Source organism: Gobio gobio (genome assembly GCF_949357685.1).
Source record: "Gobio gobio genome assembly, chromosome: 7".
Classification (NCBI taxonomy): Eukaryota; Metazoa; Chordata; class Actinopteri; order Cypriniformes; family Gobionidae; genus Gobio; species Gobio gobio.
The window spans coordinates 18,475,857-18,503,183 of NC_137103.1; the positions used below are offsets into that span (position 1 = coordinate 18,475,857).

General features: G+C 44.5%; 1 protein-coding gene across 3 annotated transcripts in view; it reads left to right on the forward strand.

The window, feature by feature from the left end:
- The window catches only part of LOC307128900 (plakophilin-4-like), a 132,762-nt gene that overhangs the window by 78,693 nt on the left and 26,742 nt on the right, over positions 1-27,327 (forward strand). For 2 of the 3 annotated variants that reach the window (XR_013816825.1, XM_079820933.1), the window contains 4 exons: positions 5,402-5,600; positions 6,483-6,615; positions 12,739-12,952; positions 20,508-20,691. Coding sequence is in view for 2 of the 3 variants with exons in the window: in XM_079820933.1 (XP_079677059.1) it covers positions 5,402-5,600; positions 6,483-6,615; positions 12,739-12,952; positions 20,508-20,691 (730 nt within the window). In the remaining variant the exon portion in view is untranslated. The remainder of the gene's footprint in view (positions 1-5,401; positions 5,601-6,482; positions 6,616-12,738; positions 12,953-20,507; positions 20,692-27,327) is intronic. The other variant, XM_079820934.1, reaches the window with a different exon arrangement.

Sequence of the window (27,327 nt, forward strand, 5' to 3'; positions counted from 1 at the left end):
TCGAATGGTATTCTGAACTCATTCCAATTTGACCTTTGACATAATCTGACATGAAATTCATATAAATTTAATTGATCTCATAGATGTGGCTGTTGTGGTTTGTGGTCATAGCAGCACCAACTGCTGCAGTTAATGTGGTGAATTCAGATGACTTTGACATAGTCCTTTTATGTTTTCCCATTTTAAATGCCTATTGCCTGCCGTGCACAGTTAAACTGATGCCACCGGGGTGGCGGTGCCACCGGCTTGGGCCCGTCATCGCTGCTCGCAGCTTTAATTATAATTGGTACTTCACAATATGTGCTGTGCCCTCTTTTCTTAGTTATTTAGTCTTTTGAATTTTACATGGATGTTCTAGATACACATAATTCATGTATAGAGTTTATGTTTGAAAGTTATTTTAGCCTTTACAAGAGTATGGAAATTTGCATCACAGCGTTGTGACATATCCCTGACAAAATATAGGCGTATAAAAATATGCACAAAGATTTAAGCACAACTACTGGGTAATCAAGAGGTATTCCCTGTGGTTGTTAAAGATCTGCATCACTTTAAAGCTTTAAAGTTATATGTGAAAATGTTACATGTGTGTGAAAAACTTTCTTCAAATGTAAGAAAAAACTTAAACGCAAATTTAAAGTACATCGTTTTTTAACAGTTTAAATGTTTTACTTCAAAAACACATTCTCAAACAATGGAGCATAAATTCATCCATTGGAAGGGGGTGGATGATGGTATCAAAGACTGAATAATCAATTAGCTAATCAACAAAAATGTTTTTTTAAACTTTGTTAAAGCAACTATTATTTTATAAATGTTATTTTATTTTATTATTTTACCAACATTTAAATCTACAACTGTGTGTGTGTGTGTGGTGGTGGTGGTGTTGTTGTGGGACTTGAAACAATTAGACTTGAAAGAGCTAAGAGCGAATAAATAACTAAATAAAAACATGTTAAAACAAAATAGGTATTATTTATAAACATAATTTTGTTTTAAATATTATTAACCGTTATTTACCATTATTTAATTAATAAACTGGTGTATTCTTCTGCGTTGAGGGGGTGTGTTAGGGGGTGGAGACTGGGGGTTCCTTCACATACGCCCCCCAGTGCTCATACATGTTTTCGTCGGAGAGAAAGGACGCTTTCCATGGAACTCCGTAAGAGAGAATTGTTTTTTTTCTAAAACTAAAGAGAACTTAAAGCTATTACTGTGATGTATTTTAACCGCTGTTGTTTGACATGTTTAATGCATACACTTGTTTGAAACAGTGTTTTAGAAAACACATTTCAGTCTTTTCTGTATCTTTACAAGTTGTACATCAAACATATTCTCTAACTTGTTTTTATATTTCTGAAAAACGTTTCAAGTGATTTATGACGGTCATCAATCAATCAAATTTTGACACATAGTGGCCTTATATCTCTCTAATAACTATTTATTGGGTGGACCACAATTCAAATCAAAATCAAATCAAATCACTTTATTGTCACACAGCCATGTACACAAGTGCAACAGCAGGTGAAATTCTTGGTGCAGTTCCGAACAACATAGTAGTCACGACATGACATGTACAACATTTAGAGCAGCATCAGATTACACTGATGCGCCCACAATTACTCACAGCACAGTAAACTCTACAATAAACAATAAATAATTTACACAATGTGAGTGTGGTTCTCACAGCTTTAACCAATATACACATACTTACAATATACATATACTTTAAACAATATACTTTAAACAATATACTTTAAACAATATACACACTAAAACATACATTAAACAATATACATTACGCTATAATAATAATAATAATAGTATACAATGTACAGTATACATTATTATTCACAGTAGAGATCCAATGTGCAATAGGTGCTATATGATAAATAATAAATTATATAAATGTGTATATAATGTGTGTGTATCGACAGTGGGTTGTGCTGAGTGATATTCTGTCCAGTGTGTGTTATGATCCTGATGGATCAAGAGTTCAGGAGTCTAATTGCTTGTGGGAAGAAGCTGTTCTGGAGTCGGCTGGTGCGTGTTCTGATGCTGCGGTACCGTCTGCCTGATGGCAGCAGTGAGAGCAGCCCATGGCTCGGGTGGCTAGAGTCTCTGATGATTCTCTGAGCTCTCTTCACACACCGCCTGGCGTAAATGTCCTGGAGGGAGGGAAGCTCACCTCCGATGATGCAGCTGGCCGTGCGCACTACCCTTTGCAGGGCTTTGCGGCTGCGGGCGGTACTGTTGCCGTACCAGGTGGTGATGCAGCCAGTCAGCAGGCTCTCTGTAGTGCTGGTGTAGAACCGTGTGAGGATGTGGCGGTTCATTTCAAACCTCCTCAGCCGTCGCAGGAAGAAAAGGCGCTGATGAGCCTTCTTCACAACGGCCTCGGTGTGGACGGACCATGAGAGTTCCTCTGTGATGTGGACACCGAGGAACTTGAAGCTGCTGACTCTCTCCACCGGTGCTCCATCGATGGTGATGGGGCGGTGTTCTCTCTCATTCCTCCTGAAGTCGACCACCAGCTCCTTGGTCTTGCTGACGTTGAGGGAGAGGTTGTGCTCCTGACACCACCGTGTCAGAGTGTGCACCTCCTCTCTGTAGGCCGTTTCATCATTGTCAGTGATGAGACCTACCACCGTCGTATCGTCAGCAAACTTGATGATGGTGTTGGAGCTGTGGGTTGCCACACAGTCGTGTGTGTACAAAGAGTACAGGAGTGGGCTGAGAACACAGCCCTGAGGGGCTCCAGTGTTGAGAGTCAGTGGTGAGGAGATGTTACTGCCCATTCTGACCACCTGGCGTCTGTTTGACAGGAAGTCCAGGATCCAGCTGCATAACAGGCTGTTTAAGCCGAGAGCCCGGAGTTTCATGTCAAGTATGGAGGGCACAATGGTGTTGAATGCTGAGCTGTAGTCTACAAACAGCATTCTCACATATGTGTTCCTCTTTTCCAGGTGGGAGAGAGCAGTGTGAATAGTGGATGAAATGGCATCATCAGTGGAGCGGTTTTTGCGGTATGCAAACTGCAGTGGGTCCAGTGAGGGGGGGAGAACAGAGCAGATGTGGTTTCTGACTAGTCTCTCAAAGCATTTGCTGATGATGGGGGTCAGAGCAACAGGACGCCAGTCGTTTAAGCAGGTGGTTTTTGCTTGCTTCGGTACAGGAACAATGGTGGACGTTTTGAAGCATGTGGGGACCACAGACAGGGAGAGGGACAGGTTAAAAATGTCCGTGAAAACTCCAGCCAGTTGGCGCGCGCACGCTCTGATGACGCAGCCCGGAATGCCGTCTGGACCCGCGGCTTTACGGACGTTCACCCGCCGGAAGGAACGGGTAACATCCGCTACAGATACGGAGAGTGCACTAACCTCTGTATCTTCAGCCACGAGCTCTCTCTCCGCGAGGGCGGTGTTAGTTCCCTCAAAGCGAGCATAGAAGGTGTTTAGCTCGTCCGGGAGAGAGGCAGCGGTGTTCACGGTGGAGTTTGTGTTCCCTTTGTAGTCCGTGATGGTGTTAATTCCCCTCCACATGCTTCTGGAGTCGGTGGTGTTGAACTGTCCTTCAATCTTGTCCCTGTACTGGCGTTTTGCTGCTCTGATGGTTTTCCGGAGGGCATAACTTGCTTGTTTATGCTCCTCCGCATTACCGGAGTTAAAGGCGAAGGTCCGCGCATTGAGTGCCGCGCGAACATCCACATTTAGCCACGGCTTCTGATTGGGGTACAGCCGTATTGTTTTGGTCGGAACAACGTCTTCTACGCACTTCCTGATGAAACACGTTACGCTATCGGCGTAGACCTCGATGTCGTCATCAGAGGCCGACCGGAACATCTCCCAGTCCGCGTGATCAAAACAGTCTTGTAGCATAGAGTCCGATTGGTCCGCCCAGCACTGGATGGTTCTGAGGGCGGGTGCTTCCTGTTTCAGTCTCTGCCTGTAAGCGGGCAGAAGGATGATGGAAGCGTGATCCGATTTGCCAAATGGTGGGCGCGGGAGTGATTTGTAACCATCCTTGAAGGGAGAGTAACAATGATCCAGAACTCGGTTCCCTCGTGTGTTGAAGCTAACATGTTGGTGGTATTTGGGTGCGATGCGCTTGAAGTTGGCTTTGTTAAAGTCCCCGGTCACAATAAACGCAGCCTCAGGATGCGCGGTTTCCTGCTCACTCACTGACCTATACAGTTCCTTCAGTGCCCGGTCTGTGTCGGCTTGTGGGGGAATATACACCGCTGTGATGATGACCGCTGTGAATTCCCTCGGTAGCCAGAATGGTCGACACATAACCGTGAGAAATTCCAGATCAGGAGAACAGAAAGACTTGATAGAATGTACGTTCCTCTGATCACACCAGGATCGGTTGATCATAAAACATACACCCCCGCCTTTGCTTTTCCCGGAGAGATCTTTTTCTCTGTCCATCCGATGCACGGAGAACCCCGTGGTTTCGATGGCCGAATCTGGAATCTCAGCGGACATCCAAGTTTCTGTAAAGTGGGCCCACCCGTAGCTTCAGCACTGATTTCCACTATAATGTTTAGAATGTAAATTATTATATTATTTATAATAAAATAATTGTTTCTACTTCAATTAGATTTTTGAAATATAAACATTTAAATGGTGACGGTCATTGGTGGTGACTGTCACACAGCAAGTTCTGTTCTGATAGTGACTGTCTCCCAGATTGGCCCCACTTTATATTAGGTGGCCTTAACTACTATGCACTTGCATTAAAAAAAAGTACAATGTACTTATTGTGTTCATATTGTATTACAAAACACTTTTGCTGATATTGAGGTGGGATACGGGTAAAGTTAGGGACAGGTGTGGTGGTATCGGTAAGTTTAAGGTTAGGGTTAGGTGTAAGGGAAGTGTCAACAGTGTATTTACAAATGTAACTACAGAAATTAACTACAGATGTAAGCACATGCAGGTAATTTAAAAAAATTGTAAGTACAATGTAAAAACATATATGTACACAATAAGTGCATTGTATCAAATTATTAATTAAAATGTTAGTACATAGTAGTTAAGGCCACCTAATATAAAGTGGGTCCCACAGATTTACTAAAACATACATTAAATATTGAAAAACAGTACCAAAAAATCCATTCATTCATGTGTATTTTGTGCTGTTACTATAGTAAAGCTCTTTAGAGGTCGAATCTTAAGGGTTTCAGCTTTCAAATGGTATAGTTTATGAAGTTGAATTGAATAACAAAGCAATCGGCTATTAGCAATACAGTGCTTGTTAAGGGACTACATAAGTTGGCAACAGAAAGATTTGTTAACTGATTGATTATTGATACTGATTATATATTGATCTCTTTAAATCAGAGAATCCAAGGTTCAAAACAAAAATCTTAACATCTGTGCTGTTTGTGTTGTTTTAGGTGTGAGTAACTTGCAGCGGAAGTCCAGTCAGCGCGCTAACATGATGTTCCAAAGAAATAACTATGCTTTAAACACCATATACACAGAAGCATACCAGTCTGCCCCCTATTGGCCCTCTGATCCCAGATACACACATCAGCCCGTGGATGATGATGCCATACACTCCCCTTCAGTAGACAGCATGCAGAAGGACCCAAGGTAGACGACACTGCTCAGCCATTTTTACACTTTTTACTTATTTGAACATCAGTAGAAATGTGGGCTACAAACTTCTCACTCACAGCACTCATTCAAACAAGCACTTGCGGTCATGTTTACTGTAACGTATGATCACAGTGTGATCATAATCACATTTTATACTTAAGCTGTAGTAGTGCATACTCTAGCGATGGATTTTATTGACAGTTTTTGGCCATCTGCTAGCATTTGTCCTAGTTATTGTACATCAAAGCCAGCTTGTGATGTTTCCGACAGTTGTGGTAGTACTAAAATGTAGGTGAATTTGTCTGTGTTTTGTTGTGTGCTATGTATTGACTAATTTAGAATAAGTAGCCTACATTTTTATACCAGTGAATTTTCATTCTCAAAGCCGTATGGTTGCAGGCGCCACTGGCATAAATTATATTTTAACTAACTTAAGAATTTAAAGGAATGTTACATTAAAAACATAAATTTTAACATCAGACGTTAAATGTTATAAATTGATGTTAAATCCACTATTTTTTATATAGAATTGTTCTATGAAGTCCATAGAGTATTTAATGCAATTACATCAGCGGTAACTGTAATTAAATTACATAAAAAGTAAGAGTAATCCCACACTTCACTTTTTCAAGGGAAAAGTAATTAAACTACAATAATGAATTACTTAGTAATGAGCTACACCCAACACTGCTCAAAATAAGACTGAATCCAAAATAATATTTTCCATTAATAAAAGGACTGGTGAGTGTAATAATTTAGAAAACATCACATACCATCCTATTAGCTGCAGGTCATTTGTTCCTAGTGGGGTAAAATTAAATGATAAACAATAACCTGGCTTCATAATGTTTGTATTGGTTAAATGTGTGTTTGTAGAGAGTTTGCATGGCGTGACCCAGACCTGTCAGAGGTAATCCACATGCTACAGCATCAGTTTCCATCTGTGCAGGCTAATGCAGCGGCATACCTACAGCACCTGTGCTACAGTGACAACCACGTCAAGACTGAGGTAAAGAATACTCCATTTTGTATAAGGTGTATATGACATTCTTCTTTCAGATGAATACAATCGGAGTTATATTAAAAAATGTCCTATCTCTTCCAAGCTTTATAATGGCAGTGAAATGGCCATTACTGTTTTGAAGTAATTGAGTAATCCACACGCTGTTGGCCAGAGGAACTGCCTCTTCAGCCCTTTCACCAGCAAATTCATTACTTCAGTGAAGCACTGACGTGCTGACCACACCCTTGAAGCAGGGGGGGTCATTGTTTGATTATGTTCAGAACTCAATTTGACACTCAGGGGATGGCCTCGTAAGGTTTGGCCCATGTGGCTAGGAGCTGAAGTGGTTTGGACGACAGGCCGCTTGTGCTGGGATAGGGGACTGATGCCCATGGTATTGGGAAGAGGAAAAATGCTCTCTTTTTGAATATGTTTGTTTTTTAATTTTGTTCGCTGTAACAGCCGGTTGTTGCTTGGTTGCGTGAACATGAATGGGCCTGCAACAAAAACATCACTTCCAACACCCGGAACTGAACAGGGGGTTGGAAGGCAAACTCGAGGCTGTTTGGGGGAAGGATCAGGGCGGCTTCTTTGGTGCAGGATCCAGCAATCCAGGCGGAGCCTGCTTGACCAGCCGATGTGTAGGCCCGAGCAGCAAGGGCTGAAATGGTCCTGCAGGGCTTGGATGAGTAAGTGACTTTGGCCTTCCATCCCAGTGCTGTGAGATGTGCGGTCCCTGCTTCGTCTAGAGGCATTTTAGGCATTTTCACATAACCCTTTTCCTCAGCGCCATGTGGTGCGGGTGGAGGAGGTTGAAGTGTGGATACACGGCAAGTAAGTGGTGCGCCACAATCTGGTGAGTTCATCATGAACCTCCGTAAAGAATGATGCTGCTCTCCGATGAATGCATGGTTGGCACCCCAGCAGGAACCAATGATCAAGGTTGCTGCGTGTGGTCTCCTCAGGAGTAGACCACATTTAGATCTGAGCTCCTCAACAATAGGGAACCTGGCTATATGCTAGGGTAGAAACTATCCATAAATCTTTTAGTGCGGATTTGAATTGTCTTGAGCCACTTAACACATGAGAACAAAACTTGAACTGAATTGAGCTGAATGAGGACACCACTGTTTTCTGCATATAGCTGCTTTATAACTGATCTGACTTTGTTTAACAGTTGATGATTGTTGCAATGTTGACACTTTTTGAACTGAATTCAATCATTGAACTAAATAACAACACTTGTGTCTTCCTTAGAGCTGCTTAGAGCTGAATTGAACTTTCACTTTACACAATTGATGAACTTAACACAATTATTGCACTGAACTAAATCAACACTGACTTCAGCTGAAAAATTACACTTTTAGAGTTGCTTTTACCACAGAATTTAATTATTTTTGCATTATTGATCATTATCTTCATGTTTATCACTGTAAAGCTTCTTTGAAACAATAAATATTGTATAAAGTTCTATATAAACAAAGGTAACTTGACCTGGGCTCCATTCTTCATACCTTGTTTAATACATCTGATGATTTGACAGATGCCAGATCTTCTAATCATGATAACTGATCTCATGGCTAAAATGATTAAAATGTCTGGATTAAGTTGTCTAAGGCCCTGTCCCAAATGGCACTCTAAACCCTCACGGTCTTCCTCTGGTTCCGCACTTTCACGACGTAATGCCGCTTTGACTGCCGGGAAGAAGTCCGCTGTGTAACCCGCACCAGTGCGGGCTCGGCAGAAGTGCGCATCGAGGGCGCATATCGTCCTCAAAGGGGGCGCTCGCGAGCACCCTTCTGAGACCTAAAATGATAAATGGGACACCCTGTGGTCTCGTGGACTTATTGGACGTGCACGCAGCGGCCATTGTAAGTCCACAAGACCGAAAGTGCACATGAAGTGTGCCATTTGGAACAGGGCCTAAGATTACTACACATTCTTGTGTTAATTGGAAAGGGCAGATATATCAATACTCAAAACCATGATCAGCAATGCAGCAATTGGCTGCCGCAAGACAGCAATGTAATGACATCATGTTCAAAATGAAGATCATACACCTGACAAACTTGCAGAATTTCTGGACCTTTATAAGGAAACAGCCAAGCGACCAAAACAACATAGTTATAGTCAGTGGTTAAAGTGGGATTTGGCAGATGGGGGAACCTCAATTTGTGTAGGTGCAGCAGGGAAAAATGACTCACCGTGGGACAACATTTTGAGCATCGTGGTATAGCAATACTTTTTGGGACAAGAGTGTCACGGGCACTAAGTATCACAATACTTATTTATTTTATATTTTAATGGTTTTATTTTGGTCCATCATCTACATCTACACTGATATGATGATGATACTATGTTAAAATAATATGGAACACAACCTTGTTTTTCACATTGTAAATTCAAACATAAAAAGGGGAAGTATAAAAATTCTTAACATTTAACACACCAAAATGGCTGAAGACACAACTACAATAGAAATAAATCACAGCCTAAATAGACCAGTCTCAAAGTCAAAATGCAGAATCAAAAGTTTTGCTGTAGGCCCTGAGGCAATAACAAACCCAAGGGCCCCATATTAGCTGATCTTGGTGCCACAACGTTTTCTACCACAGATTTTTTTTTTCTTTACTAACTCGTCAAAGCACAGAGATATAATGAGTATATAATGTCTGAATATTCAATTTTAATATTAAGTAGGCCTATAAATATTCCAAGCTGCAACACATTAACATCATAAATGCATTATCTCCAGAAATGAGGTCAAAGCAAACATGTTTCCAGAAACAGCAACAACTTTTGAGTATAAAACTGCCTTAAGGAATTTTAAAACCGGTGAGGTCCCAAATTCGAGCTAATTAAATGGGGCATGGTCCCCCAAGAAAATTTTGATTTCTCTGATTTACATATGTGCATTTTAATGTGTTTGAATGCAAAAAATAAAATAATAATAAATAGCTTTTATCTTGTCACACCTGTTCTCTCCTCATTTCATCACTCTCTCATTTCCATGACTCTTTATTTTTCTCTCAGTCTCCTTCTCTTGTCCTGTTTCTTCCCATCCTAAAGCTGAGCTCTGACTAGTCTCTTCATTTTCGCCTCAGTGAAGAAAGTAAACATAGGGTCAACTGATATTTTTAGCCTATATTTTATTAATTCACTGAAGGCTACGAACGCTAGGTAAATATGTTTAATAAATTAATTCACAATATGTACACACACATTCATTATTCTATGCCAAATCTGGTTTAAATTATTTTACAACATGTATTATATAGCTACACCTCGGAAAAATACAGGTGAGCTGACTACGGCCATGATTACAGTTATTACAGTTGTGTAGGCAGCCTATAGTTTACCTCAACACTTCACTTTACATGGTCGGACTCGGAGCTATTCAGTCTGGTTCAGAGCCTTTACTGTACACATGATGTTGCGCTTGTATTCAAACGGATAAAGCAACTGCCTGGCGCTCGTTATCAGTTCAATAGAGTGGCAAAAGCGCCGAACGAGTTTGCTCTCGCGCTGTGACAGCTGGATCTATTTAGTTATTAATTTATCCGAGTTCTCACTTTAACCCCTGGTTATAGTAGATAAATGAAATGTGTACTGTTTGTTACATGTTTCACACTTATTTCCATTATTTCACTATTTCTCTTTGTACAGGCTTTACATTTTTATTTCAATGTTGTAATTAAGTTTATGGAACAGAAACTTATTTATCTGTATTGTTTTAACTGTATTGTTTTTTTTTTATAATTACCATTGTCCACTGACATAATATATAAATATATATATATATATATATATATATATATATATATATATATATATATATATATATATATATATATATATATATCTCTTTCTTTTTTCTTTTTAATCACGCTGCCATTTAGTGTGCTCTTGGGGGCCCCCTGGTGGCCACAGGGCCCTAAGCAGCTGTTTAGTTCGCTTATGCCTTGGGCCGGCTCTGTACACAGCGATTTGTATTTTGTGGTACGTTACGTGCATTTGCCTGTGAAGGCGTCCAGATATACAGTAAGTATTGATGGTTCCGTCCGATGGTTTTGCAGTTGCAATCGTTTCCTTCCGTGTTGAGTGAAGGAACGACGGTGAACTTGCATGGTTGCTTTGACTCTGTTGAGGTTGAGGAAATTGCACATGGCGTGAGGAGTTTGGACCTACTGGCCCATGGCCGTGTAGCCTGGTCCTACTAGACTCTCATACATTTCATTTGTACATATCAGTCTGGCCACTCTCCATTAACAGGCATTAACTTCCTTGAAGGCACTCTGCCCAGAGCCACACTGGATCTGCCATAACCAATCGCTAATGTTTGGTCATGACGTATGTCATCTCAAACTAGCGCACAACATCAACGTCATCGTTCTCAGCCACTCCCTCTGTTCGCTGATTGGACCGGTTAAAATTTGTCCGGAGAAAACCAGAGAATATACCGCAATCCCAGACAGAGTAATGAAGGACAATGAAAATTGACCTGAAGTACGTAGGAGGCTAATGGCCATGTGGGGGCATCGGGTTTCCTGTCCCACACACGCAAATTACACTGTGTGTGTAGGCCCACCATGCTTGGTGGCCTGCCGGGCGGAAGTCCACAGGCACAGCGAGGGAGAAGAGAGAGGGAGGATCTGTGCATCTCTCTTAAGAGTCTTAGAGAAATCCCACCCTCGATGGTCAAGTTGACCAATGGGATTGCTGGGATTTCCCAGCAGGAAATTCCTCTGTGGGAGATTTATGGCTCTTTGTTTCAAGCATGATTAAACTGGGTTTATGCCCATTTATATTTCAATTAATACAACAAACTCACACTGCCTCCCATGAGGAAGTAACATACACAAAAGTGTAAATCGTGAAACAAGCATTAATTTGATAGGAGACACAACATATATGAGGTTACATGAACTAGTAGTTTGCTCAAAAGATATGCATAAAACAAAATACCATTCAAGAAACCCTTTACAAAACAGTTATAATCGTACACCAAATGTCCTGGGGTGCATGTTCATTTATAGAACAGTGTTTCTATAAATTAATGCAGGAAAGTCTGTTTTAAGGGCATTGGGTCCCTTTTCAAAAATAATCAATTTAGAGTCACAGCTCTCTGGAAATTCCTTTAAGTCGTAAAACAAGTCTTATCTGATGGTAGCCATGGTAACAGAGGCCTTCCCTGCTCTTCTGGGGGATGTTTTCACAAAAATATTTGGGAGAGTAAGTTTGCTGGATCATTCATTAAATATAATGAATAAATTATTGTGTCTGATTTGTCTCAGTCGTTACAAATAATTATGTTTTATAATAAATTTTTAAATTATTATTATTATTTCAAATTATTATTGTTCCTGGTTTAAAAAAGGTACTCTTGTAAGAAAAGTACTCTTGTAAGAAGGTACACTTGTAAAGGCTGGGACAGACTTTAAAGCTACACTGTGTGATATTTTCCCCCATCTAGTGGTGAAAAGGTATATGACCATCCAGTGAATATTAGTTTCTGTTCCTCTCAATTCCGATTTCGTTTTAACTCCTACGGTGGTCGATTTAGTCCAAGATTAACATGGCTTCCAGTTCGACCTCTTCCACATTCGACACGGTGTCATCGAGTGTTAAAACGCGAAAGGCAAAGCTTGAATTTACGGGTATGTCCCTCTTTGGCTAATGTACTTTCAAGATGGAGGGGCAACATGGCGACCCGCATTCGAACCCCTCACCCGTATGTATTTTCAGTGGCATATTATAAACTTAAGAGAATACTTTATTACTTGAAAGAAGTAAATATACATTAATGAGCACATATATTTTTGAAAGAACTAAGTGTTTTTAGCTACGAATAAACTAAAAAAGTTACACAGTGTAGCTTTAAGTGTTACCTCCGCTTAAAAAATGCACTTTATTCCTGTTACACTAAATAAGCCTGCAGGTCTGTTGCTATGACAACAACTCCAGGATGACCTAACAATCTTGGATCATGTCAATTCATCAACAGTAAAATCCAGATAACTGAGTAATCCATGTGCGAAGAATGGGCCCCTGGTTATAGGATGACATGCTTCGCCTTTAATGCAGACTGAATAACCCCTGAGCAAAATTAAAATATTTCATGCTTTGCAGGTGTGTCGTCTGGGTGGTATAAAACACCTGGTGGATTTGTTGGATCACAAGGTTCTGGAAGTACAGCGTTACGCATGCGGAGCCCTGAGGAACCTTGTTTATGGCAAAGCCACAGACGACAACAAGATTACAGTGAGAAACGCAGATGGAGTTTCTGCACTGCTCCGTCTGCTGAGAACAACAGTGGACACTGAAGTTCGAGAGCTTGTTACAGGTCAGCCAGTCAGTCATTACATATGTGTATGTGTGTGGTTTGTCATATGATCACATGGCATAGCTTATCTCTCTTATATACATGCATTCTCTCAATAGACACACACTTCCCTGAGTGTATCTGCAGAAAATGCATAACACATTCAGCATGTAATATTACGAAATGGCACATATTGTTACTCTGTGACAGCATCACACAGCTTAACCAGTGGAGTTCCTGGAATTTGTCACTAACGATAAATAGATCATATTTTGCAGAGTGTGTGCTGGTACCTTTGTCCAAATACAAAAATATTAAGGCTGCAAGTGATAATTCTGTTCTATGATTTATTCTTTTCTGTTATATGATCATTTTGTTATGCTATTTGATTATTCTGTCAAATAATTTGTTCTGTAATCAAATATGATAAATATGAAATGTGACATTAAATTGTCAAGTCAAGTAACCTTTAGTTATATAGTACTTTATACAATACAGATTGTTTCAAAGCAGCTTTACAGTGATAACATGAAAATTATTCAATGATGCAAACAGCAGCTCTAAAAGAAAATGGCATCATTGTTCAGTGTTGATTCAGTTCCGTTGTAAAGATCATCAATTATTCAGTTACTTTCATTAATTTCATCTATAAAGCAGTTGATGACATCATCAACAAAAACACTCATGTCGTCATCAGCTCAGTTCAGTTCTCATCCATTTGTCAGTGCAGTCACCTTTATTTATATAGTGACTTTTTAAATTGCAGATTGTTTCAAAGCAGCTTCACAGTGTTAACAGGAAAATTATTCAATGATGCTAGGAAGACTGTTCCATGCTAGTTTAGGTGCTAAATAGGAAAAGGATGTAAGACCGCATGAATTCGCTCCAAGGATCGGTAGCAAACCGCGGTGAAGGCCGCTGAACGAATCGAATGAATGAATGAATGAATGAATGACTCAATGACTTAATCATTAAGACATTTACCGCCACCTACTCGCAGTTTTAGTTCCCTTTCGTTCAGTCACTACGACGTAACGTTAGTGACTAACGAATGGGGGTTTCGCTTAGAAGCCTATCAACTTCGAGTTTAGAGAAAACGCCCAATGGCGTGCCAATGCCATGGGGCATGCGGAATTTGCATACGTAACTCCGCCTCACCGCGTGAGTATATAAGGAAGTACGTGGCAATATCGCATTATGTTCTGCTTTCGGAGCCAAGAGTACCTACCTCTTCACTCCTACAGCCTTCTGAGACTCTGTCAGCTTCTTCGAGACGAGCAGCTTTCCAGTCGGTGTTGGTGTGACGGCGCGTTCCAGTGATCGCATACTTCCTGCCTGCTGATCTGCGCAGTGGTCCGTTTGACAGCTGGTGTGTGTTTCCCTGGGCGCTTCGGCATCGACTGCGAGGCTTTCCTCTCACAAAAAGAGCTTGCGCGTGGCACGTCTTTTTCAAGACGGCTCGCCCGTGCACTTCCGGGTGCGATCGATTTTCCGCTGCTGTCTGTGGACGCATTCACTGCTCGAGCGTGTTTGGGCTTCAGCACGTTCGGGCAGTGTTTGCGGATGTGTCACGTTTCCATTGCGGGGGCGTGACCATCGCGATGTCGCGGTCGAGACTCAATGATCTCCGTGAGGAGAGAGAGTCCCCTCTGCCACACCCCAATCTACCGTCCCCGAGTGAGATGGTACTTTGGCTGGTGGCCAGGGTGACCTGAGGGCGGTGCTGTGGTATTAAGAACCCCGACGTTCATTCCTCGGGCCACGCCCCCCTCTTATACATCGCTTCCGTGAGTGTTGGATTGAATCTACGGCCCGTCTCTGACGCCCCGTTCGTTCGGTTCACGCTCCGGATAGCAGTGAGATGTCGATCGCCGCATCCCAAGGTGGGCTGGAGTCCTTTGGGGATGACGATTAGGTTGTGCTCCGCCTCCGGGTGTGTTAGCACTGCCTGATCTGACCTAAAGTTGACAGCCATGTTATCTCGGGCAGCCGCGGGTCTCGCGCTGGTGTGGAACTCCGCCCAGTCGCGGGTGCTCGTGGTTGCGCGATTGGTTTTTGGGGGCGGCACCCGACAGCTGTTGGGCCCCGCCCCCAATGCCTTTCGCTCCCGAGGTGCATGAGGAGATCACGCGGTCCCGGAAGTCCCCGTGCTTCCCGTGACCGTTTGGTGGCCTCCTCCGCCTTCTCTGCCCTTGATGGGGCCGCGGCCTTGGGTACACTGGGGCCCCCTCCCCCCCACTGTTGAACTCTCTGTTGCGCACTACGGTGTCCACAGAGGGCTTTGACGTGGCGTGGTGTGGCTGTCCTAAGCACCCCCCCCCAAAGCCTGTGGGCTCGTCTACTTCGGTGGCGTGGTCCCGCAGAGCTACGGGCAGGCCGCCGCCCCTTTGCACATGCACAAGGGTGGAGCCGACCCAGGGCTCTTCATTGAGCTGCGTGCCGCAACTGACCCCGCCCCCGGGCGGTGAAGGTGGCCACACGCTCCCTGGGTCGGGCGATGTCCACAGCTGTGGTCCGGGAGAACACCGGGCCTTACCTGGTGATGTGGAGGACGTTGAGCGGGCCCGCCTCCTCAACTCACCCATATCCCAGGCTGGCCTCTTCGGCGGCGCGGCTGAGAACTGCGCCCAACAGTTCTCGGCCGCCCCAGAGCAGACTGAGGCTGTAACACGTACTGCCCCGGCGGCCAGCTGCTGCACCAGCCGCCGGCCCAGTCGCCTCAGTCCGCTCGCCGCCGAGGGCGCCCTCCCTCTTCCCGCCCGGCCCCAGCAGCAGCCTTCACCTGGGCCGCGCCGTGGAGGTGGTTGAGGATGTCGCCCAGTCCGCTCCCCAGACTGGTTAAACGCCAGGATGGAGGTGGACAACTCAGAGATGGGTTCCAGTTCTTCCCAGGGGATGGTAGCAGGGCCTCTCCTTCCCCCGGTGGAGGGCCGGGGGAAAATCCTTCCGCTGCTGGCCCCCGGGCTAGCAGCGCTTGGGAAGAACTCATGTTCCTGTCTCTAAGCACCCAGAGACCGGTGATGACAGTGCGCGCCACCCTCGGGTCTCGCCACTCGCATTCCTCTCTGTCGCCAGCCCCCTGGCAGAGCAGACCCCAGTGGAACGCGAGTCCTTCCCTGGTCTCCTCTGTCAGGGCGCAGCCGTTAACCGTGCTCCGACCCCGGGACGCCCAACAGCCTCCCTTGTCCGCGCCGGTAACGCTGCCTCGCTGCCCCACCCAGGGTACGTCTGTCGTCCGTATGACCCCGTTGGTGCAGTCTCTGGAAGCCTGGCTTCAGCTTCCGGGGCTGTCCCGCTGGGTTGCCCGGACCGTCAGGCTCGGCTACGCGATTCAGTTCGCGCAGGCTCCTCCCCGTTACTGGGGAGTCCGCTATACCGTGACCGGGGCCCATGCCCCCGTCATGCGTGCGGAGATTGCCACTCTACTGGCGAAGGGTGCGATCGAGCCTGTCCCTCCAGCCGAAATGAGGTCGGGGTTCTACAGCCCCTACTTCATTGTACCCAAGAAAACCGGTGGGTTACGACCAATCCTGGACCTTTGCATCTTGAGCCGATCCCTTCACCGGCTTCCGTTCAGGATGTTGACTGCGAAACGCCTTTTCGAATGCGTTCGTCCGTACGATTGGTTTGCAGCGATCGACCTGAAGGACGCCTCCTTCCTCGACACAGACCGTTCCTACGGTTTGCTTTCGAGGGGCGGGCATACCAGTACGCGGTTCTCCCATTCGGGTTATCTCTGTCCCCTCGCGTCTTCACGAAGATCGCCGAGGCAGCCCTTGCGCCCCTTCGGCAGCACGGGGTCCGCATCCTGAACTACCTCGACGACTGGCTTATACTAGGCCACTCTCGAGAGCAGGTTTGCGGACACAGAGATCTGGTTCTCCACCACTTAGCCCGTCTGGGCCTTCGGGTCAACTGGAAGAAGAGCAAACTTTGCCCCGTGGTATGGAGATCGACTCGGTCGCCATGTACGCGCAGCTTTCGAGCGAGCGCGCGCAGTCTCTGCTGACTTGCCTCCGACAAATCGAGAGCAAGAGTGCGGTTCCACTGAAACTATTTCAGAGGCTCCTGGGGCATATGGCATCTGCAGCCGCGGTAACGCCGCTCGGATTGCTTCATATGAGACCGCTTCAGCACTGGCTTCGCGATCGAGTCCCGAGATGGGCATGGCAGTCTGGCACGCTCCGGGTCCAAGTGACTCGGGCCTGCTTACAGACGCTCACCCCGTGGTCGAACCTCAGTTTTCTACGGGCCGGTGTGCCCTTAGAACGAGTTTCCAGGCATGTTGTCGTATCGACGGATGCCTCTGCCACGGGCTGGGGTGCCATGTGCAATGGACAAGCAGCCGCGGGCTCCGTGACAGGACCCCAGCGCCTCCTGCATGTCTATTGCCTCGAGTTGCTGGCAGTACGGTTCGCCCTGCACCGCTTCCGAGCGCTGCTGAAGGGTCAACATGTGCTTGTCCGGACAGACAACACGGCCGTAGTAGCGTACATCAACCACCAGGGCGTCTACGCTCCCGCCGTATGTCTCAACTCGCCCGCCATCTCATCCTATGGAGTCAGAAGCGCCTGAGGTCCCTTCGTGCTGTCCATATTCCGGGAGTCCTGAACCACGCAGCCGACGAGCTCTCGCGGTTTCAGCCTCTCCCGGGAGAATGGAGACTCCATCCCCGGACGGTTCAGCTGATTTGGGAACAGTTCGGCGACGCACAGGTAGATCTGTTTGCCTCCCACGACTCTTCCCACTGCAGCCTGTATTATTCCCTGACCGAGGGCACGCTCGGCACGGATGCACTGGCGCACAGCTGGCCGCGGGGCCTACGCAAATATGCGTTCCCCCCTAGTGAGCCTACTTGCACAGCTCCTGTGCAAGATCAGGGAGGGCAAGGAGCAGGTCCTTTTGGTCGCCCCGTACTGGCACGGCCGGACCTGGTTCCCCGAACTCATACTCCTTGCGACAGCCCCTCCCTGGCCTATTCCTCTGAGACCGGACCTCCTTACTCAGAGACGGGGCACCCATTGGCACCCGCGTCCCGACCTCTGGAACCTCCACGTGTGGCTCCTAGACGGGACGCGGCAGGTTTGAGTGGCCTACCACCTACTGTGGTCGCCACCATCACTTCCGCTAGGGCAGAGTCCACTCGGCATGCCTATGCGTTGAAGTGGAACCTCTTCGTCACCTGGTGCTCTTCCCGCCAAGAAGACCCCTGGAAATGCCCGATCGGGTCCGTGCTTGAGTTTCTCCAAGAGGGGCTGGAGCGAAGGCTGTCTCCCTCCACCCTCAAAGTTTATGTGGCTGCAATATCTGCCCACCATGATCTCTTGGAGAACAAAAAGGTAAGTCAGCACGACCTGGTCATCAGGTTCCTTAGGGGAGCCAGGAGACTGAATCCTCCTCGCTCTCCTCTCGTACCCTCTTGGGACCTCGCAGTAGTGTTAACTGCTCTGCAGAGACCTCCCTTTGAGCCTTTGCGGTCGGTTGATATTAAGTTTCTGTCCATGAAGACAGCTCTGCTGACCGCATTGGCCTCCGTTAAGAGGGTCGGGGACCTGCAGGCATTTTCGGTTGACGAAGCGTGCCTGGAGTTCGGGCCGGCTAACTCTCACGTGATCCTGAGACCCCGGCCTGGATATGTGCCCAAGGTTCCCACCACTCCGTTCAAGGACCAGGTGGTGAACCTGCAAGCGCTGCCTTTGGAGGAGGCAGACCCAGCCTTGGCATTGCTCTGTCCAGTACGCGCTCTCCGCGCCTGCGTAGACATGACGCAGTGTTTCAGGACCTCAGACCAGCTCTTTGTCTGTTATGGTGGAGAGCGGAAGGGAAGTGCTCTCTCAAAGCAAAGGCTGTCTCACTGGATAGTGGACACCATTGCTTTGGCTTACCAGCAGCAAGGCCGACCATGTCCCCTTGGTGTGAGGGCACACTTCCGGAGTGTGGCCTCCTCTTGGGCTCTAGCGCATGGCGCCTCGCTAGCAGACATCTGCAGAGCTGCAGGCTGGGCGACACCCAACACATTCGCCAGATTCTACAATCTCCGAGTGGAGCCAGTGTCCGACTATGTACTCGCCCCCCCGAGGGGCCGGTGATGGGCCAGGCTCAGGTGTCTTCGCTTGCTCGCCACTCCACTCCACGGACTGGATACGTGCGATATTTTCCTCAGGTGAGCTCCCCGAGAGCCCTGAGCTCCTCCAGCACTGTCGACGCCGACATCAGTTCAGTCTGCCCTTTCGAGCCCAGACCCTCATGTCCGGCCAGGTGCCCCATGTGCATGGTTCCCTCTGGCGACCCCCACATGTGTATTTCACCGTAAGTCTCCGCAGTGAGCGGGTTTCTTCCCTTGGCGTGTCCCCGCCACCCCTAGGGTTAAAAATCCACCTTCGGCTGGTACCCTAGAGATCTTCCATATGCAACCCTCTCCGGGTCATATGTGTCTCTTAAGTCCTCCCCACGGGTAGGCATCTTTGGCATTCCCTCACTGGGATATGCTTCCCAGTGTACCTTGGTAATCCTGTGTTAAGTGGGAGTCCCTCGTCCGTACTAGTCTTACGACAGGGTACTCACACTTACGCAGGGCACTGGAAGACAGCTGAGTGGCGGGATTATATTGGGACCCCCATTCGTTAGTCACTAACGTTACGTCGTAGTGACTGAACGAAAGGGAACGTCTCGGTTACGGATGTAACCCTCGTTCCCTGAGGAGGGAACGGAGACGTAACGTCCCCTTGCCACATCAGTTGTGCTACCTGGAACGCAGGAGTTCAGTCTTGGCTCCTCAAGCAGGTAACATAATGCGATATTGCCACGTACTTCCTTATATACTCACGCGGTGAGGCGGAGTTACGTATGCAAATTCCGCATGCCCCATGGCATTGGCACGCCATTGGGCGTTTTCTCTAAACTCGAAGTTGATAGGCTTCTAAGCGAAACCCCCATTCGTTAGTCACTAACGTTACGTCTCCGTTCCCTCCTCAGGGAACGAGGGTTACATCCGTAACCGAGACGTTTCTTACTTAGAGTATAATTTAAAAAATCTTTAAATCATATTTCCATATTAATAAAAAAAAACATTTTAAACATTGTTTACTCAACCTCATGGTCCACTATGTGTAATAAATCCTGTTGAATCAACTAAAATATTTTTTCCTGAAGCTACTTTTTGTAATGTCTATACAACAACAACTTTAAATTATCTTTTGGGAGTAATTTCACAGTCAGATTTGATGTGTGATTAATTTGTGATTAATTAATCGCCACATGATGCAATTAGTTATTTATTAATTAGATTACAATTATTAAATGCTTGGCAGCCCTAATATAAATATAAATTATACTATATAAATGAGTGTGACTTAACTGCATTCCTGACATTTCCAGTAACAAAATCACGTTACTTGAAAAACGAATACAAGATCAACGTCATAGCGTGAATTGATGTATTTATTATAGGAAGAATGATTAATAAATGATAACTTTGTGAAGTGGTAATATGAATATTGTTGTATTATTTACTATAATATCATGTTCTTTTGGTGAAAATAACCTGCTAAATGACTAAATCTTTATTTCTGTGTAGGTGTGTTGTGGAATCTATCTTCGTGTGATGCAGTGAAGATGACAATCATTCGTGATGCCTTAAGCAGCATGACCAACACTGTGATCATCCCTCACTCAGGCTGGAGCAGCACTGACTTCCACGATGAGCACAAACTCAAGTTACACTCCTCACTCGTGCTCTGCAATAGCACTGGCTGTCTCAGGTAACACCAGCAAAGCACAGTGCCAGTTCGTGGATGAGAGGTGTGGAGTCAGAATAGTTTTAATTGATATCAACAAAACATAATTAATAAATGTGTAGCCTAGTTACTAAAACATTTTTTTTATTGCTGCACAGTTTGTTTAATTTATGACTAAGGAGATGGACTGTGTTTTTGCAAATAAACAACACAAAACAAGTTGGTTTTGAATAGTTCAGAAATCTTTTTTAAAAGTGGAAGTCATCATAGTTGGGTAAACTTCTATAGTGGTGAATGGGAGAGGACAACAAATATATATTTTATTTAGCATTTAATTCAGTTGTAGTTTGCATAATGTTCAGTTTTATTTTTGCATTAAATTACTGCTGTTGGGATAATTCGGATCAAATAACTCTTTTGGGGAATTGATTCACAATTAAAAGAACCGAATCACCTAACGTTATATGAATAATTCAGAATTAATATTTAACACCTTATCAACTATTCGTCCAGCGGTACGTCGATATTAGAGTTATCTTATCAATTCTGGTCAGGATATTACTCCCTGGCCAAAGGTAATATCATTAATTTTATGTTCATTGATATGAGCACGGTAACGTTAACACGATCGACAGTTTAAAGCTACACTGTGTGATATTTTCCCCCATCTAGTGGTGAAAAGGTATATGACCATCCAGTGAATTTTAGTTTCTGTTCCTCTCAATTCCGATTTCGTTTCAACTCCTACGGTGGCCGATTTAGTCCAAGATTAACATGGCTTCCAGTTCGACCTCGTCCACATTCGACACGGTGCCTGTGGGATATTCTGTGCGCAGTGGGATGGTTGGAACTCAACTGGCCTAATTATTCGCTTGAAAGAACTGCAGCTAATCCAGAGTGAACTTTGATGATAGTAATGTTTATTCAGTCATCCAATTGCAAGGCCTAAACAGGTTTGCGTGGATATGTACATAAATGTGGTTTCTGTGAGAGAACAAATAAGAACTGTATAACTATACTTATAAGTTACATTTGTATAATGTAACCGTAAACCAGAGCTTATTGTACCATATATAGGCGCTAAATGCAGCTGCATTAAAAGGAGCGGAGCTGCCGCTGCTGCTGCTAACGCAGCTTTAGCACTGCAGTGCGCTCTGTATAACAATTGTTAATATGCCGATCAGACCTGATACATATTTCCATCAACATACATTACAAGCAAATATTTTCTATAAACCAATAAACATTGTTGATAACAAAATAACTGAATGATTATTCAAATAGGTGAGCATTACGCTATTGTATGTTGACACAAAATTACTTCTGAGGTGACATCAACTGAATTACGCGATGACACACTCTGAAACACATCTACAATGACAATAACTATTATTACTTACGGAGTTATTAACGCACAGAAATACCACACAAGGAAAAACAGACTTTTGAGGAATAAACAAGCCAGGAAAACTCTGTATAACTCTGTTACTGGACGCTGCTAAGATGAAAACTCTCTGCACATGCACCAGACAAGTCTGAACAAGTTGACGCGCACATGCGCGAGGCAGAGAATTTTGTACAGTGCCATCGAGTATTAAAACCGGTTAAAACGCGAAAGGCGAAGCTTGAATTTACGGGTATGTCCCTCTTTGGCCAATGTACTTTCAAGATGGAGGGGCAGCATGGCGACCACCGTTAGATCCCATTACCTTATGTATTTTCAATGGCATATTATAAACTTACGAGAATACTTTATTACTTGAAAGAAGTAAATATACATTAATGAGCACATATATTTTTGAAAGAACTAAGTGTTTTTAGCTAAGAATAGACTAAAAAAGTTACACAGTGTAGCTTTAATGCAACATGAGCATAAAGCACAAGACACACAATTTGTTAGAGGAGTTGAGTCCCAACCTTCTAGCGTTAGCAGTTATTTTTTAAACCGCGACCTGAGAGAATCAAGTAATTTTACCCTTAAAGGGGTGGTAAAACACATTCTTTTGAAGGCTTGGCTGTGTTTGTGGGGTGCACTGTAACATGTGTTCATGCTTCGTTTAAAAAAAATTGCCTTATTTTTCATATATTTGACCTTTATTCTACACTGCTCTGTCCCTCCTTGTAAAACGGTCTGATGCTTTCCGGGTTGTATGAAGCCAGTCCCTCAAAAATACGCAGTGGGCTCAGATTGGTTAGCTGGCCCAGTGTGTTGTGATTCGCTAACCGCAGTGCACGTCGGAAACGTCACGCCCCTTACCGGAGGCTGTTCAGTATTAGAAACAACGGCGTCAATAAAACCATATGAGCTCGAATCAGACCCAGAACATTTGAGTGAAGATGATCGAGCAGAACCTGTTCAGTCCTCGAGAGTAAAGACTGCGGATCTATAATGCTACTGAATGGCACTTTAACTTTTGTATTTTTAGAACGATTATAGCCAAATATCTGTCGCAAGAACTAACGTTAACCCAAAATGAACACTAAGCACTGGCTTTAACTAGTAAGTTAGCCAAATCACACACAGAAGCATGTTTAGCAAGCCTGTAGATAAACAATACATAAAAGCTCTAATCAAAGAATCATTTACACTAATGCCAGGTTCGCTGTTGAGATTTTAACGTTAGTGTTTGTAACGTTAGGTGTTCGTCGGATAACGTTAAGTATGAATGAGCATTTAACAGACTGGTTTGCAGAACAGCGTTGTCATCTGTTTACTTCCTTGCTACAACGTACAATTAACGTATTACAGGAAAACACATCGATGAAAAATAAATCAGACTTACAGGTTGTGGCCCGTAAACAGCTTCTGTTTGTAAATCCAGCTTTCAGGACAAGCCATTGTGCATATCCTGTATTGAACTCGCGAAGTTTGTGGAAGTTTGTGTTGTCCTCCGTGAAATGTGCAGCGCGCGCGTCGTGCATCCACGCACCGGCAGTGTTTTTTTCACGCAGCTGACGTTGTGCAAATCTGGCATTGAAATCGCGAAGACGGTGGATGTTTTCCTCTGTTAGATGTGCTGCAGGGAGCCCTGCGCGTGCCTGATTCCCCGCTGACTCAAACACACGTGCATATAACATGCTGTATGTTAAACGCTCTGCAACGCACCCCCGTCCCTATGAAGGCTGAACAGAGCAAGTACCCCAGACCTGCAATCCGGATGAAAATAACAGCGTTTCCTCGGCATCGCGGCAACAACACTCCAGCCTACTAACCACAACAGCGCCGCGATACAAAATGGCCTCACCCCCCCTTATTTAATATTCTCGGAGGAGGGGTTTATGGAAATATTGAGCCTGTTGATGTCACCAACCCTGGAAGAATGTGTGTAGTCGCCTACTGGCCGTTTGCTGTAGTTCTTAGAAACTGATTTCTTTAAAAGCAAATATCTCCCTTTGCTTTAAACTTTGAACGTTGTAACTTTGCAGATGTTGTTTATGCTCAAGCAGCAACATTACACGCTAGCTAAAGTTAGAATAGTGAAATCGTTGTTTACCACCCCCTTAAGGCCTTTAGTGTGTCTGCTCGACACAATTTTCATCAGCTCGGCCAGAAATGGAAAGTTGTAGTTCTACCTGCGTTTCTGACTGCTCATTGAAGCGCGGGCTCTTCTCGTGATGAAGGGGCTGCGGCGCTGATTGGCTGGCGGGCGGGCAGTCGTTGCGTTTGCGGGACTGGACAGGTCTGGTTGTCGAGGGTGGCTTCACCGGAAGGTGCCTTGTGCTCCGTTTCTGGTCGCTTGAGTCACTCAGGCGTCGTCGTTGCTATGCAACAGCTTTCTCTGCTTCTCGGTGCGCAGCTGCTGGATGCGCTCACTGAAGTTTGTCGGCGAGGTTCAGACGGAGTTGTTGAGTTTGAAAGAACTCTTGGCAGCTCTCAGTGCTAGTGAAACGTGCGGGCAAGAAGATGATGAGGCCAGCACGAGTCAGCTGTAGCGAGGGTCACTGCAAACAACGTCTAGACGCACGAAGCAAGAAGCCTAAAAAAAAAAGCAAAGTCAACTGTTGTGTCCCCTGTCTTAAAGGGATAGTTCACCCAAAAAGGAAAATTTTATGTTTTTCTGCTTACCCCTAAGGCATCCAAGATGTAGGTGTCTTCTTTTCTTCAGCAGAACACAAATGAAGATTTTTAACTCCAACCGTTGCTGTGTCACTCATATAATGCTTGTCGATGGGGTCGAATTCTATTAGAGTAAAAAAAACATGGACAGACAACTTCAAATTAAACCCTGCGGCTCGTGACGACACATTGATGTCTTAAGACACGAAACAATCGAAACGGTATTTATGCAAATATATCACCTCATATCAGGCGACCGCTTCAGCTCTGCAGACTGCCATCACTTCCCGTAGGTGAGGTAAAAATTCTGGCTGGGTCATAGATATATACATAGATACCTCATTAGTGCCTGCGTGGATCATGGCGTGGATCGCTCGAATGAGGTATCTATGTATATTTCTATGACCCAAAATTAAAATGCTTTAATTTGAAGTTGTCTGTCCATGTTTTTTTACTCTAATAGAATGCAACCCCATTGACAAGCATTATATGAGTGACACAGCAACGGTTGGAGTTAAAAATCTTCATTTGTGTTCTACTGAAGAAACGAAGACACCTACATTTTGGATGCCTTAGGGGTAAGCAGAAAAACATAAAATTTTCCTTTTTGGGTGAACTATCCCTTTAACAGGTCCATTTGGTACGCCCCTGGAGGTGTTCCAGCCACTCAGATATTGTTTTGGGCGGGTCTCCCGCCCAGTTCTCCCGTTCTTGCATATCATTAGCGTTTTGCCCCATGTGACAAACGCGAGCAGATTCCCTGGCTTCTGGCAAACATTTCAAACACATAATTTTCATATTGCAAATATGGTATATCATACAGAACTTTACTCTGCTTCAAAATATAGGTCATCATTTATCCATCTCGTACATATGGAGGGCATGATAATGAGGATTATGATGTGGTAACTGTCTAGTTATACAGACACTCCACAGATCCTATAAGACATACATAATACATTGATACACATTATCAGGAGATTTCTTAGTGATTTCCCAGGTACTTAAACATATATCTAAAAGAGAGAACATGCAAAATCGCCGGCAATAGAAGGTTTTACCCTGAGAAACGTCATTGTCCATAATACGTATAATTAATCCAAATCCCGATTTTGGATTAGTTCATGCTATTGATTCAGAGTTCAGTTTTAGTCCTCGTGTTGGTTACATAGAAGTCTTTGTGTTTGGTTTACAAAGAGTCTTTGGGATGTGTGGTCATTGTCAAAGGAGGGGTGTTACTGCCCATGTCTTTGGGATCTCCTGAATGCTTCCTAATGGCCCATTTAGGAAACGTTTAGCACTCTGTTGGGTCCTGGTAATCTCGTTACTTTATGCAGGGATGATAAATTCTGCTGACTTCAAGTCTGGTCATTCCTGGGTTGAATCGAAAGGATTCATTGTTTGTGGAACAAAGGAATGTCTGTCTGTTGTTTAACGTGTCCTGGTGAATTGGGTTTGAGATAAGCCGGGCAAATGGACGCTCGGATGTGTGTAGACCATTTTCTGACTAATTGGCCCCCAGGCTGAGTTTGTGACTCAATAATCAGAAGATTGAGGAAGGGGGTCAAGAAGTCCCTGAAGTCTGATGTGTCGGTAAATCGATGCCTGTTCAGAAGATAATCCTACACTGCATTTGTAGCATTACACCCATTATCAGAGCACTCGCTAAACAGATACATTTCTTTAAACAAATATACATTTACATTTTTGTAGTCTATTTTGTATAAATTATCACATTCTGAGATTCTTTTTCCATTTACATGTAGATCGGTGGCTGAATTCATAACACAGACCAACTGCTGCTCTACCCTGTGAACTCTCGTAAAAATTTATCTAAATTAACTTATCTCAATTAACATATTTTTCCCACAGCAAACAAGTTGTTTGACTCCAAACACATAAAAATGTAAGCGTACATGTTTTTATGTGATATTGACCTATTTTTTCACTTTTGTGAACACATAGTTATCAGGAAAGACAAAAGGGACAAGCAAATTTAATGGCTTTCCTCAGGCGCAGCCAGTTAGCATCTGAAGTAAACACTGTACATCACTATGACAACTTGCAGTGTCTACCTCCCCAATGGCTAAAGCTGCTTTGTTTCAAAACTCAGCTTTTTACAGTGATTATTTACAGAAGACTGTACAAGACTGTCTTCTCTTTCTCTGTCTCATCATTAATTAATGAATAAATACAAAATAATAAGAAAACAGACGTTTCCATTGGACGGAGCCCCTAAAGGGACATGGTGGAAAATATTTGGAATGGAAGGAAAAAATATTTTTTAAATTTTTGCATTCCCTTGCAAAACATTTGCATTCCCTTTGCAGTGTAATTGTCATGTCTTCGATCTGACCTGTCGTGTTTTGTTTTGTTTTGACAGTTCGCCATGTGCTCTGCTGTCATTGTGGTGTCTCCCCACCCCCTTGTTATTCCATCAGCGTTATCATTCACCGCTATCACCTGTCATTTATCAGACTTCCTTAATTATTCCCCTATTTAATCCTCTCGTGTTTGCTGTCCTGTGCCAGATTGTTTGTGTTTGTTACCTTGCGCTCCGGCCAGCCATTCTCTTGTCTTGTCATAGTGAAATCGTGTTTGTT